A 14,559-nucleotide genomic window follows, 5' to 3' on the forward strand; every position below is an offset into this window, starting at 1 on the left:
TCCTAGCGTCATGAGCCTCATGGGGGAACGAGGGTTTTCTACCAGGTAGTTTGGTAAGAGGAGGAGCCCAGACAAGGGCGGAGTGACGGGCAGCCAGGCTCAGGCTGGTCGGTCTTACTCTGCCCAGAGCTGCCCACATCAGGAACTCGGCAGGAAGCAAGACCGAGAAACCACAGGCCCCAGTTACCAACCATGTCTCTGACTCAGCCGGAAAGGAAGCAAGCGCAGCTGCCTTTGTCTCTGTAAAACCAGAGACGAAGCTGTACTTACGCCGCATGCGCGTGAACCTGGGAACACGACCTCCGGGACACAGACTGTGCCCCAGCAGTGGGGGTGTGCAGGCGTGGGCACAGACACACTAGGGTGCTGGCCACCCAAGGGAGCAGCTGGACAGCCAGCCAGGCCAGGCAGAGGAGACCAGAACAGGAGGACCCCACGAGGGCGATGGAAGCAGGACACGGCACTGACCCTGTCCCCTGAAGGGAAGCCCCTGTTCTGTCCAGGGGAGCCCCCGACTCCTTCCAGGGGAATCCTCTCTCCTTCCAAACGAGGAGTGCCCATGTCATCCAGGAGAGCCGCAGCTCAATCCAGGGGAAGCCCCTCTCCTCCAGAAGAACCCTCACCTTCCAGGAGAATCTCCCTCTCCTTCCAGGGGAAGCCCCTCTCCGTTCAGGAGAAGCCCCTCTTCATCCCAAGGAGCTCCTACTCCATCCTGGGGAGTTCTGTCTGTCCAAGGGAGCCTTCAATCTGTCTAGGGGAGTCCCCCTTCATCCTAGGTTACTCACCCTGTCCAGGGGAGCCTCCTGTCACTCCAGCAGAGCCCCTTTTCTGTCCCAGGGTACCCCTTCTCTGTCCAGGGGAGCCCCCACCCTATCCAAGGGAGCCCCATCTTTCCAGGGGAGACCCACCTCCATCCAGGGGCATCCCGAGTCCCCTCCAGGGGGGCCTGCACTCCTTCCAGGGAGCCCCTCCAGGGGAGGACCGCATCTCCATCAAGGCACCCCTCTCCACCCAGGGGAGTCCCCCCTCTAAGGGAGTCCCCTCACTGTCCATGGCAGTTCCCCCTCAATCCAAGGGGAGATTCCTCCGTCCAGGGGCACCCCCGCCCCACCCAGGGGATCCCCTCTCCACCCTGGGGCACCCCTTCTCCACCCTGGGGTGCCCCCCTCTGTTCTGGGGCACCCACATTCTTTCCTGGGGAGCCCTCTCCACTGTGGGGAGCCCCCCTCCACCCAGGGGAGCCCCCACTCCATCCTGGGGAACCCCCTCTCCACCCTGAGGAGCCTGCACTCTGTCCTGGGGAGCCCCCCTTCACCCTGGGGAGCCCGCTCTCCGTCCTGGGGAGCCAGTGAGAGAAAGGAGTGGAGCCCATCCGAAGGTGGGGAGGGGAGGTGGGCTCACCAGCCAGTCAGCACAGCATGGAGCAGGCAGGAGGCCCACGGAGGGCCCAGGCAAGCCTGACACAGCAGACACACCAGGAGACCCCAGGCCAGGCCCGAGAGCACAGCAAGCAGGCCACCCACCGACAGGCACTTTATTTTCCAAAGAACCAAGAAAACTGTACAGCAAGTGGTCGAAAGCTGCCGCACTTTTTAGACACGAATGAGACGGCTGACCGTGCAGTCAGGCAGAGCTGGACTCCTGCTCCTGCTGAGGGGAAGCCCTGTGAGCCCCACGTCCCACCAGGCGCTGCACCGTGGGCGCGGCTCACCCTCACCCTCAGTCCGGCCCCGACCTGCCAGAGGCCCAGCCAGACGTGCGGCACAGAAGAGGGACAGCAACCTCAGGCCAGGTCAGTTTATTTTAAGCCGCAGGGAACCGTGCCTCCCTCGGTCCATCTTCCGGCCGAGCTGTCGTAGAAGGCCTGGGCCAGGGCCTGCGCGGCCCTCAGCACCCTCCTCTCCGGGGCGCCGGGCCCAACATCGTCCCGCGCACACCTCAGCCAGTGCTGCTCCGTCCTGGGCAGGTAGTCTGCGAACAGCTCGCCAGGTGCCACCGAGGGGTGCTCCTCTTTGGTGGGGAAGGAGAGAGAAACGTGTTCAGTGAGGAAGGGGCCTACGTCCTGCAGAGCGAGCGTGTGAGCACCCCACGTCCACAGAGGACTGCACGAGGAAAGAGCACAGCAAGTGCTCACACACCCTCCACACAGTGAGAAACACACACCCCAGCTGCCTGCCTCGGGGGCACACCTACACAGTAAAGTAAAAGAAGTGAGAGAAAGTGTTAGTTGCTCGGTCGTGTCCGACTCTGTGAGACCCCGTGGACTGTGGCCCACCAGGTTCCTCTGTCCATGGGAGTCTCCAGGCAAGAACAGTGGGGTGGGTTACCATTTCCTTCTCCAGGGAATCTTCCCAACCCAGCGATCAGACCCGGGTCTCCTGCATTGCAGGCAGATTCTTTACCATCTAAGCCACACAGCAAAGTAAGTCTTAACAAAAACTTAGTAAACTTTAAAATCTTATTACCAAAAAAAGAAAAGGAGAGGAGCTGCGAGCTCAGAGGGAGCTGGCCCCTCCCCAGGGCCCCCACTCCTCCCCTCCCCCTCCTCCCAGTGCCCCTCACCCCCCGGCACTCACCCCCGCCCTCCTCGCTGCTCTCCTCCTCCTCGTCCTCGTCCTCATCCTCGTCCTCCTCCCCACCGCCCTCAGCACCCTCGGCCTCCTCGCTGTCCTCGTCCGAGTCAGTCTCCTCCAGCCACTCCTGAGATTCTTTAAGAAAAGGGAGGAACCAGTGTCGGTGCGGCTGCCTCGAGGATGCCACCCTCTGTCTAAATACCGGGATGTGAGCGCGGGGCCCACCCAGCATGTCTGGGGCTCCAGGTCAACACCTCATCCCTGCATCTCACAGCAGGGCTCCGTGGGGAGGCTGTGCTCCGAGACAGGAGGGTCTCACAGCCACTCCGAGCCTCTCCCCAGACATGTGGATCTGAAGGTACTTCAGCCTCAGCTCAGGACGGAGCAGTGACCATGTCCACGCAGCCTGCCTGTGGTGTGACTGGGCGGTGGGGAGGAGGGTCCACTCGGGGCACACAGGGCCCCTTGGGGAGAACAGGCGTCCAGTCCATGCTGCCTGGGGCTGGTCTGGGGCTCACGAGTGGTGCTGGGGTGAGCCTGCGCCCTCCCCGGGCCTGGAAGCACTCTCTGTGGGCGTGGGGTGGACGGCGCTCCCCCTCACCTGGGTCCGTCTCTACCAAGACCGTCCACTCCTCCATCTTATGGAGGTCCAGGCAGTAGAGGTCGCTGAGGGTCACCTGGCGGTCGCCGGCCTCAAACATGCCGCCGTAGAGGTAGAGGCGCCCGTGCTTCACGGCCAGCATGGCGTTGGAGCGGGGGCTGGGCTCCACCGGGGCAACAGCTGCCTCCTCGGGGCCGTCGTCGTCATCCGACTCCAGCTGTCCTGCCGCTCCCGGGGCGGCGAGCACCTGTTTGATGGTGACTACGGTCCCGTCCTCTGAGACCACCTCCCTGACCACCTCCAGGGGCTCCTGGGCACCGGGCCCCTTCACCGCCTGCTTGTCGGCGCCCCCGGGCTCCGCCTTTCTGCCCCGCCTGCGCCTCCTCTTCTCCGCCTTGGGCCCCTGTGGATGGAGAGCAGGCAGCATGATGTGGCAAGTGCCCAAGCGTTAGAGGACCCTGCCCCCGCCAGGCTTGCCCCAGGCCACCCCCTCGCCGGGGTGACCTCTCGGAGGAACGAGCCAGAGCACAGCACTCACGCCGTCCGACCCCTGTCAGAGGCGCCAGGGCACTTCGTCCGGAGCCAGTCTTCCCCACGAGGTGGACCGTCCCCCTTTGTGGCCCTAGGGCCCTGTTTCTGAGGCCCCCGACCTGACACAGCCCCAGGGAGCCGAGCCCCGGGACAGCAGCCCGAGCCGCACTCCCGGCCTGTGCTGGCAGCAAGGGCAGGGGCGACCTGGTCCCCGCCTTCAGTGATGCGGAAGACGGTGACGATGGCTCCACAGAGCTCAGCAGACCCAGAGACAGGGGAGGCCCTGAGGTGAGGGAGCTGTCGCAGGCCGGGGGCCCACACTACCTTCAGTTGCCCTGCAAACCAGCGGTTCCTGACGGGGTCGTAGAAGTGCAGGTCGTTGAGGAAGTCCCCCTCCAGGCTCTCCTCCTCCTCCTCGTCACACACCCCTCCGAAGAGCAGCGTCTGGTGGTTTGGGGCCACAGCCACCGAGAATCCAGACCTCGGCGTGGGCTTAGCTCCAGAAGGGTTAATCCGTGTCCACGACCACTTGCCTGCCAAGGAGAGGAGGCGGGGACCCATGGACCCGCAGGAGGGCGCGGCCGTGGTCTGTGGCTCCTGGGCCAGCCGCCCCGGAGGCCGTGCGTCCTCAAGGGCTGGTCTACACAGAAGCCACCCGTCCACACAACCTCCTGACACTCGCCTAGGGCACTGGGCAGCGGAGCTGTGAAGGCAGGGGTGAAGAGGAGGCCGGCCCACTGGCTCTGGGACCCGCACACCATGCCCTGGGGCGGGCCAGCACTGCAGTCCTGCCCTCTGAGTGGGCACTGGGTCTGCCAATAACCCTCAAGAGGGGGTTGGGCGTGGTACGTGAGGGAGTCTCCCCAGCACATTTAGAGAAGGACAGGGATGTCTTCTGTAATGAAGCGACCCACAGCAAGCACCCCCTGGAGGTGCGACCCCAGCTGCATGCACCAGCGGGCCAGAAGGTCACTCATGACAGCCAGCGTCTCAGTGTTTAAATAAGAGAAGGCTGTCAGCGTGCCTCGCATGGGGTGAGGGTGGCAGGGTGTGCTCGCCCAACTATGAAAGGGCTAGGGCTCCACTGCCGAGAACACAGCCCTTTCAAGTGCAGGCGCGCTGACGGGTGAAAGGGGCTCTACTCTTTGGCTCCAGGTCCCCATCACCCCTGCACCTGAGAAACACCTTGTACGGAAAGAGCGTCACAGCAAGGAGGAGGACAGGCCCTACCCAGCAGGCCTCTGGCCCCACAGAGACGCCCCTCCCAGGGCAGGGAGCAGCCCAGGGCCAGACAGGCCCCATCCCCTTAGGCCTCTCGCCCACCACTGGCACCATGCAAGCCAACCACCTCCCTAACACCCCCCCCTTCTTTTTTTTTGAGAAAAGCCAGTATAAAGCACTATTATAGCAGTAACAAAACTTAGACTCATATGTAGTGCGGGGGATGGCAGTAGGGTGGGGGAGGAGGCAATGATTTCTCTCACCAATCACTAGTTTTTGAGCTTTAAATAATGAACAACGGGAGGACACCTACATGACTACTGACAGAAGAAATGGATGAAGACGACGCGATACATATTCACAATGGAATATGGCTCGGTCATTAGAAAGAATGCAATAATGCTGTCTGCATGGACCCAGAGGTGATCACACTCGGTGAGGTAAATACCACAGGATCCCATGCATGTGTGGGATCTAAGAAGAAGGATACAAGTGCACTCACAAAACAGAAGCAGACCCACAGACACAGGAGCAAAGTTAGGGTTACCAAAGCGGAGGTGTGGGGGGGAATTAGGAGTACGGGACTGACAGAAACACGTCACTGCGTGTAAAATCAACAAAGACCTACTGTGGCGCACAAGAGCTCGCTCAGCATTTTACGGCCTGTAAGGAAAACCGTCTGAAAAGCAACGTGTACGCTTAGATATAACTGCATCACTCTGCTGAGTACCTGAAACTAACACAGCACCGGGTGTTAACTGTGCTTCAATTAACAAAAAAGAACAGTGGTGACTTCAATCCCACCATAAGACCTCCGGGAGTCTCCGTCCTACCACTGAGCAGGAAGGAGAGAGAGACGACAGGCACCGTGGACCAACCGACACCACCGGGGTTTTAACTCTGCATCCTCAGTGCCCCAGAGGGCATGTGGGAGCCGTTCGCGAGGTGTCCGCTGGCCTCCCGAGGGGGCACGTGCCGGGGCTCCCCACCAACCCCAAACCCTCTGCCCGCCTTCCCACCGACACACAGCTGCCCACGTAGCTTGTCCTGGCACAGCGCACACACCTTCTCTCCCCTCCTCAGCCTTCAGCAGGAACATGTCAGAGTGCTGGGTGCCTCTGTCCACATCTTTCCTGACTCTCTGCAAAAGGAACAGGAAGCCGTGAGAAGAACACGTGCCACACCACGCCATGCACGGCCCCTCAAGCTCGCGGTCCCAGGTCCTGTGGAGGCGACTCGGGAGCCTTCACTCAGATCAGCTTCAAAATCTGAAACACGACAGGCTCCCTCCAAGCCCATCCGCACAGAGCCCTCTGCTCAGGGTGGACGGGCTGGCACGGGGACCTCTCCTGTCGTCACACGGCCACCCTCCGCCTCCAGCCCACGTGCCCTCCATCCCCGTCACCTCTGAATATCGGGACTCAAGCTGTGGTCCAAGGACCGGATGAAACTCTGCAGACACCGGCCCAGCCGCTTGAAAGCTTCGCTGAGCTCTCAGCAGCACCGCCTGCCTCACACCAGGCTCACGGCCCAGTCAGACACGTGGCTCTCTAGAGCACACCCAGTGTGCACACTGCACCTCCCCGCAGGGCACAGGTGTCGGGACGGCGACCTAGCAGACTGGCTCTCCCGGCGGCTCCAGCTGCTGGGGGCACCAGCTTTCGCTTCCAGGTCTTTATCCTTCAAACTCCCGATTTTTAATAGACTCTTAACTTCGGAGTACTTCTACGTTTACAGAAAACCTGAGCTGTATTTCTACATGTACAGAAAACCGTGCAAGCTGGCACGGAGAGTTCCCATGTGCCCAGCACTGTTCTCCTTCCTGTTGGTCCCCTGACTTCGTGGTGCGTGTGGCACCATCAACGAGCCACACGTGAGCCCATGGCTCACTCACACTCCTGTTCTCCCCAAAGTCCTTCTCCCGTCCCAGAGCCCACCAGGCTGTTGTGGGTCCTTGGGCCTTCTGGGCCATGAAGACTGCTCAGACTGGCTTGTTTCTGGTGACCCTGATGTTGAGGAGTGCTGGTTGTGCGTCCTGTAGAGTGCCCTCCACTGGGACCCGGCCGACACTGTACTCATGACTGGACAGGCTGTGGGTTCCAGGTGGGGTCTCAGAGGTCAAGTGCCCTTCCATCCCACCCTACCAGGGGTACGTGCTGTCACCGTGACCGCCACCGCAGACGTGGACCTGGGCCACCTGGCTGAGGTGCTCACCGGGTCTCTCCGTGGTCCAGTCACTGCCCCCACCCCCACTTTCCAGGCTGTCCTCGGGGGGAAAGTGCCCCCTGTGCAGCCCCTCTAACAGGGGCCGGGGGCCGCGCTCCACCTCCTGGAGGGTGGCAGGTCTTCCTTGGGGTGGGACGGTGTGCAGGGCGTCTGCCTCTCCTCCCCGTGTATGAACTCATTCAGTCACTGGCTTGGCATCACATGCGCCCGTGCACCATCGCGTCTCCTCTGGACTACAGTCTGACACCACCTGATTCACTCCGCTGCTCACACGCCTCCAGCTCTGCCCCTGGGGACCCTCTAGGACGGGTCCCAGGCCCCTGATGTGTCCCACTGGCGCAGATTTCTTGGGTTTCCTGGGCTCTGGCACCATTCACACACTCCCTGCTCCAGTTCTGGAATCGGCCGCTTCCCCACAGAGCCCTGTGACTTCACTGGACAGTCCTAGAATCCCAGGTCTGGGTGCGAGGCCTTATCACTGGGCAGTATGGTTTTGTTCTCTCAGCCGAAGTGCACGATTCATCTTGCCTTGTTTGCTAATGAGTACGTGTTGTGTTTACTGTAAAGGGGAAAGTTACTTTCCTTTTGGAAAACAAAACAATCCACCTTCCCTGACTAGACTGTGGCCTGAGCGTCCTAGCACCAAGGATGACGCGGGGACCCTGCCTCCTCTTTCGTCCGCGGGGACCCTCACAGTCAGGCGGTCAGCCTCTGTGTGCCACAGCCCCCAAGACGGACAGTCCTCCCGTCCTGCAGGTTGACCAGGAAGTGGCTGCCACTCCCAGGCCCACCCTCCAGGCCAACGCCCCCCACTCACAGGAGCTAAGCCCACACCGAGGCCTCACCCATGGGGGCACATAGGGGAAGTCAGCGCCGCAGGCGGGTTACTAGAAACCAGTCACAGCCAGCGCAGCCCTTCCCCTCGTCCCCCCACACCTGCGGTATCCATGGTATTGCTCCACTGACAGCAACCATCTTTCCTAGACCAATGAACGGAGCGGGTCTTCCTCACCATCACGTGTAAATACGCCCCCTGTGGCCTGTGAGCCAGAGCCCCTCCCAAGCAGGCGCTCTGCCCGCCGGGTCCATGGCTTCCACAGAGCGGCCGGGGAGCAAGGATGCCGCAGCCATCAGGGCTCCTCCTGAAGTCTGCAACGCCCCCATTCCACCCCCGATCCTCACGGGGGTGACTGGAGGTCACCGGGCGCTGGCCTCTCTCGTGGTGGCCTGTGCTGTCCTTCCCGGTGACGCGCAGCACGCTGGCACAACACTCAGCCCTCCCACTGGAGGACACGGGCTGGGCATGACTCCCGGGGCTGTGGCGCATCCACCTGGGGTCTCGGCTATTCTCAAGGGTGAGCGGATGTTGACCCCACAGAGTGGTGACTCGGGCGTGCACTTCACACACGATTCCTTCGTCTGCTCATACGGACACCTAAGAGATGTGTGCCAAGTGCGACAGCGCTAAGCTGTCACAGCACAACCGTCAGTGACCCCAGAGCCCAGGACGGCCTGTGCACGCACCCCCACGGCCTCCTGCCTGGACCACGAGCTCTGGACACGTGTCCTGAGTCTCCTGCTGCCCCAGCCTCACACTCAGAGCCAGGCCCTTCAACTGTCAGCAGGAGACAGCCCTGGCCAGGCTCCCAACTTCGGTGCGCCTGTCCCAGCAGGGGGCATGCTCCGGCACTCCAAGGGTGGCACTGCAGCAGACGGGGCTCCCGGCCACTCTGAGAAAGGGCTCCCAGCAGCGCTGGGGGAGGACTGGAGCGGGGGCACGGGGGCACCAAGCTGAGGGAGACAGAGCTGCCGGGGAGGGGCCAAGGGCCCCCACAGCACTCCTGGCCTGAGCACTGAGACACAGTGGCAGCCTGACAGCAGAGCAGGAGGCCCGGTCAGCACAGGGGACACCAGGGAGGTCAAGGGCACGCTGGGCCGCCTCGCAGCAGGTGGACAAACCACCCTATTGTGTGCGCTGGAGGTGCCGTCTGGACAGGCCAGGACGCACTGCTATAAACCTGCCAGGACTGCCTCTTGGCTCTGTGTCCGGAAGAGTGAGGCACATGGGGCCTTCCTTTGCCTGCCAGCATGACCGCTGGCCAGAGGCCGCCCTCAGCACCTTGGCAACAAGAGGTCAGTCTTTAGCACCACTTCACACTGGTTCTGCGGGACCGACAACGGCAGGAATTTTTCAGAACTCGGGGTGATGATGGCTGAGGTCTCCAGATGGACTGTTTGTGGAACACAGAAGCCACCAAGAGGTCGATCCCCATGAGTTAAGGGCTTGCTGGTAAAGGCCGCCTCCCTGGATGCTGCCCAGCTCAACCAGACACCCAGAGCTGGTGGTAACCCAGGCAGGAGGAGCCATGCGCCGCTCCTGTGTCCCCAGCCAGACGAACCACACCATCACACCTGCATCTTTCATCAATTCTGGTAAACCCCCATGAAGGCAAACAGACCAGCTTCTCACTCCATCCAGTGCCAAGGCCTGGCATCAGTGGGCTCTGAGTCGTGGTGCTAGGACCGCCCCCTGGCTGGCTGTGCAGCTGTAGAAGAGCAGCGGTGGGGAATGAGACCCTGTCTTGATTAAAGTGGGGTCAGCCTAATGCGGCTTACCGTTCGTCATCCTGTTTGGCTCTGTGGAGCATCTGCTGTGACTAACAGGCAGCCCTGGCCACAGCCCACGTCTCTCACGTCTAGATGAGACCCGGGCAGGTCACAACTACAGAGAACTGTCTATTTTCCTTTCCAGAGCGAGCGCTGACCACTGGCTTAGGAGGGGTGGGGCAGAGCGGGAGGAGGAGGGCAGGGCACCTCGTGGCACATGGATGAGAACGCAGCAAGGCTGTACAGAACCTCAGTGTGTTCAGAGGAGCAGAGCACACACCCCTGTCCACGTCTCATCGAAACAACAGAAAAGACTTTCACGTTAAACTAAGGTGCAGTCTTATTTGAGGTTCTCACCGCTGGCAAGACTGAAAGCACGGCAGGCAGAAGCCCCCTGCGTCCCGCACGTCTTACCTGCTTTGAGTAGCCCCCATAGATGAGGACGCTGCCCTGAGGGGTGACGGTCATCTGGCAGCCCGACCGGGGTGTGGGCCCAGTCCCGGATGGGGACAGCCTGCTCCATGTGAAAGTGTCCAGGCTGAAGGCATACACATCATTGTAATAGATGTAATCTCTGTTGCAACACAGGAACAAAAACAAAGAGGCGGCAACATGAACACGTGAACTTCACTTAAAGGCACCTTTCCTACACACTGTACTTTCTGAGGCGTTCCAAAAGGCACGGTGGCCCAGCTCAAAGCACGCTCCTGGGACTTCAGGGGCAAAGCACTCAAAACACAGATGGGGCCTTGAGAAGGCAGACGAATGGGGAACAGTGGGTCTGCCCAAGTCACACACAGGGGGAATGGTGCCCTGAAGGCAGGTCACAGGCAGCCATGGGCAAGGGGCTCGGGTCAGAGTCACATGATGAGAGCTGGGCCTGCTTCCGCAGGAAGGACACACAGACACGTGGAAGGAGCAAGCAGCTCCACCTGTGGGACATGGTTCCTGTCGCCCCTACTGCACTCGGGTCGCCCTGGTCTGGGGCCCTGCGCCCACATGCAGGCCACTGTGGCCCCGGGAGCCCCATCCACAGCAGGGCACTGGGAACGAGACGGGAGCACACGTGAGCTCTCCGACCTGCGCCCACCACACAAACGCACCCTTCCGTGGGAGCAAGGCTTTCAGGAGGCGAACTAAGGAAGCCGGGGGCTCAGTTCTTAGAAGACTTCATCACATTCCACGGTTTTCTCCGATTTCACATGGCAGATATCTAGCAAAAAAACTCTGTTCTGCACGTGGGATAAATAAAAACTGTAATTGCGTTCTCAAGGTCAAACGGACTTGTTTGATACAAATGGTGACCACACAGATTATCTCTCTGAAAACTTTAAATTTCTTCTGTACTCTTGAAACACTTCATAAACAGTCATTTTAACAACGATGAAGAATTCCACAAGAGGGACAGCAGAGCAGTAAACCAAGCTCAGGGCCCTCCTGTGCGACTGCCCAAGCAATGTGCCCATGCCGTCAGCCCTTGTTTGAAGGGATGGGCAGTGTCCTGCACGTGTGTTCTAAGCGGCTCTTCCCAGAGAGCCCCCTCCTTACTGCACCAGGAAAGAGGACCTTCCTGTTGGTACTGACCTTGTACTCTCATGGAAGCCACCAAAAAGGATTAACTGTCTCTTCCAGGCCACCATCCGATGTCCACTCCGGCCTGAAGGACCACCTGGTGATCTAAAATTGAAAACACACAAAAAATAGGCACTTGGCAAGCAGAGGAGGAGGATGTGGAGCTCGCGAGCTCCCACAAACACATCAAAGCATGTCTACGAGTGGAACGACTCAAACAGAACGTCTACTAAGTGCCAGGCAGAAGACCTCAGACTCCCAAAATCACAAAAAAACCTCCACATCACCAGGCAGGAGAAAAGAAAAAAGTGAACAAACTGAACAGACGTGAAAGGGGGCCCACACCCACGAAGGAGCTGAGGAGGGGGAGAGGCTCCGCACCCGGGGCAGGCCCCTCACCGGCAGGGAGGCTGACCTGGACGTAGGAGGGGCTTTGGAGCCTCAGAGAAGAGGACAGGACCCAGTGAGCAGAAGGCACAACAGAGTGACCTGCACGGACAGTGGGGACTGCCACTCTGCGCTCCCCAGCCTCAGACACTTGTCCACAGGTGTGTGCGGGGGCCTCATGCTTGACGCCTGGGCATCAGAGGTCAGATCCAGGGGGAGGATCGGGCTTAGCTACACAGAGACAGCCTGAATAGGCTGGACTATGGCCACTGAGGGTGCACTGGGAAGAAGCCTGGGCCCACCAGATGCAAGGTACCATTGCTGGGGGCACACAGAGGAGGGGCAGGACCACCACAGAGCTTCCTTCCCTGCACACATACTCTCAGGGAACAGGTCACACCTACATGAACTCCAAAGGCACGCATGGGCATCACAACAGCTAAGACGCCCACGAGCAGGCCCCAAGGGCTGCCCCCGCCACAAGATCCATGAGCAGGCACCAGGCGCTGCCCCCACTGTACGAGGAGGACACAGTCCCCTACTACCGCCAAGAGACCCGCAAGCATGTGACAAGTGCTGCCCCCCAAGCTGGGGAGTGCGCGTAGGCGGCACTGGGCGCCAATCACTGTCCCTGCCATCTCAGGAGCTCACAGGCTGCCAGCGCTAAGAGACTCGGGAGCAGGCACCAAGCACTGTCCCTACTGTCTCTACTGTCCCATGGGCCCAGCGGCCGCCACCACTGTGGGGACCCACAAGCAGGCACTGACCACTGCCCCGCCATACCAGGAGTGTGCAGGGGCCACAACATCCACACACCCTGTATCCAGGGAGTAACAGGCAGCACACACGAGGAAAGGAGCAGCAAGCATCCAAGCCTGCATGTCGCAACAAAGACCCAGCGCGGCCCAATAAACAAACATTTTTTTAAGAGTTTTACAGACAAGCAAGTTCAGTTCAGTTGCTCAGCCATATCCAGCTCTTTGTGACCCCATGGACTGCAGCACGCCAGGCCTCCCTGTGTATCATCAACTCCCAGAGCTTACTCAAACTCATGTCCATCGAGTCAGAGATGCCATCCAAAAGCTAAGGTAAGGTGGTTTGGCACCACCAAACCAGCTTTACGATGAATGTTAAAAGAACTTCTCTAAGCAGAAAAGGCCGTTAACTAGAAACAAGAAAATTATGAACAGAAAAGCTCATCAGTAAAGGCAAACACACAGTAAAGGTAGGAAATGACCCACACACAAATATGACACCAAACTCAGCAATCATGAGGAGAATATAAATGTAGGATATTGGACGTGCACTTGAAATTAAGACGCCAGCAACGTGAAACAATCTTGCAAATATACAGACACAGACTGCTTTATCAAAGCCTCACAAGGGAGACTCCTGGGTGGCCCGGTGGACAGGAATCCACCTGCCAATGCAGGGACACAGGTTCGATCCCCGGTCTGGGAAGATCCCACGTGCCGCAGAGCAACTAAGCCCAGGTCCCACAACTACCGAGGCCCATGCACTCTGGAGCACATGCGCCGCAGCAGGAGAGTCGCATGCCACATCTAAGACCCAAGCCAGCCAAATAAACAAACAACTGCCTACAAAACTCACTAATGGAGCAAACTGCCAGCCACAGGTGCCAGCTTCTGTGGAAATCCCCCAGTGTGTTAAATGACACATTAGAGTAGACGGGCTTAAGTGATATGTGTACAACACCCCACCTGAGGGCAGCAGAATACACATTCCTCTCAAGTGCACACAGAACATTCTCCAGGACAGATCACAAGCTGGGTCACAAAGCAAGCTGCAGTAATTTTAAGAAAACCTGAAATCCTATCAAGCATCTTTTCAGACCATAACACTATGAGACCAAAATCAATCATAAGAACTTTAAATAGCACAAACGTGTGGAGGCTAAACAATGTTATTAAACAACCAATGTATCACTGAAGAAATCAAAGAGCAAATTAAAAAAAAAAACAACTTAGAAACAAATGACAACAAAAACATGGCAATCCAAAACTGATGAGACATGGCAAAAGCAGTTCTAAGAGGGAAGTTTACAGCAATACAATCTTATCTCAGGAAACAAGAAAAGTCTTGAACAAATAAACCTAACCTTACACTGAAAGCAACTAGAGAAAGAAGTAGAAGCAAAACCCAAAGTTAGCAAAAGGGAAAAAAAATCATAAAGAACAGAGCAGAAACAAATGTAATAAAAGGGAAAACAGCAGAAAAGATTAATGAAACTAAAAGCTGATTCTTTGAAAAGATAAACAAAATTGACAAGCCTTTAGCCAGACTCACCAAAAAAAAAAAAAAAATGGGAGAGGGGTCAAACCAATAAAATTAGAATCAAAAAAGAAGTTACAACTGACATCACGAAATATAAAGAATCACAAGAGACTACTACAAGCAACTACATGCCAATAAAATAAGACAACCTAGAAGAAATGGACAGGTTCTTAGAAAGGTTCTAACTTTTCAAGACTGAACCAGGAAGAAGCAGAAACTACGAACAGACCAATCATAAGTACTGAAATTAGAACTGCGACTTAAAATCTTCCAACAAACAGTCTAGGACCAGATGGCTTCACAAACAAATTTTACCAAACACTTAGAGAAGAGTTAACACCTACCCTTCTGAAACTATTCCAAAAAACCGCGGAGGAAGAAACACTCCAAACTCATTCTATGGGGCCACCATCACTCTAATACCAAAATTAGACAAAGATACAATAGAAGAAAATTAAAGGCCAATATCACTGATGAACACAGACACAAAAATTCTCAACAAAATACTAGCAAACTAAATACAATAACATATTAAAAGGATCGCAC

The 14,559-nt window shown here is 57.9% G+C and overlaps 1 protein-coding gene across 3 annotated transcripts in view; it reads right to left on the reverse strand.

Moving 5' to 3' along the window:
• Positions 1-1,520: 1,520 nt before the first annotated feature.
• Positions 1,521-14,559, reverse strand: part of KLHDC4 (kelch domain containing 4) — a 31,782-nt gene continuing 18,743 nt past the window's right edge. For all 3 annotated transcript variants that reach the window (XM_027977715.3, XM_027977718.3, XM_042231530.1), the window contains 7 exons: positions 11,344-11,436; positions 10,174-10,333; positions 5,992-6,067; positions 4,030-4,238; positions 3,175-3,577; positions 2,577-2,708; positions 1,521-2,010 (listed from right to left, as the gene is read on the reverse strand). In XM_027977715.3, the coding sequence (XP_027833516.1) occupies positions 1,799-2,010; positions 2,577-2,708; positions 3,175-3,577; positions 4,030-4,238; positions 5,992-6,067; positions 10,174-10,333; positions 11,344-11,436 (1,285 nt within the window). In that variant the 3' untranslated portion in view covers positions 1,521-1,798. The remainder of the gene's footprint in view (positions 2,011-2,576; positions 2,709-3,174; positions 3,578-4,029; positions 4,239-5,991; positions 6,068-10,173; positions 10,334-11,343; positions 11,437-14,559) is intronic.

This window comes from Ovis aries, chromosome 14 (assembly GCF_016772045.2).
Source record: "Ovis aries strain OAR_USU_Benz2616 breed Rambouillet chromosome 14, ARS-UI_Ramb_v3.0, whole genome shotgun sequence".
NCBI classification, from domain to species: Eukaryota; Metazoa; Chordata; class Mammalia; order Artiodactyla; family Bovidae; genus Ovis; species Ovis aries.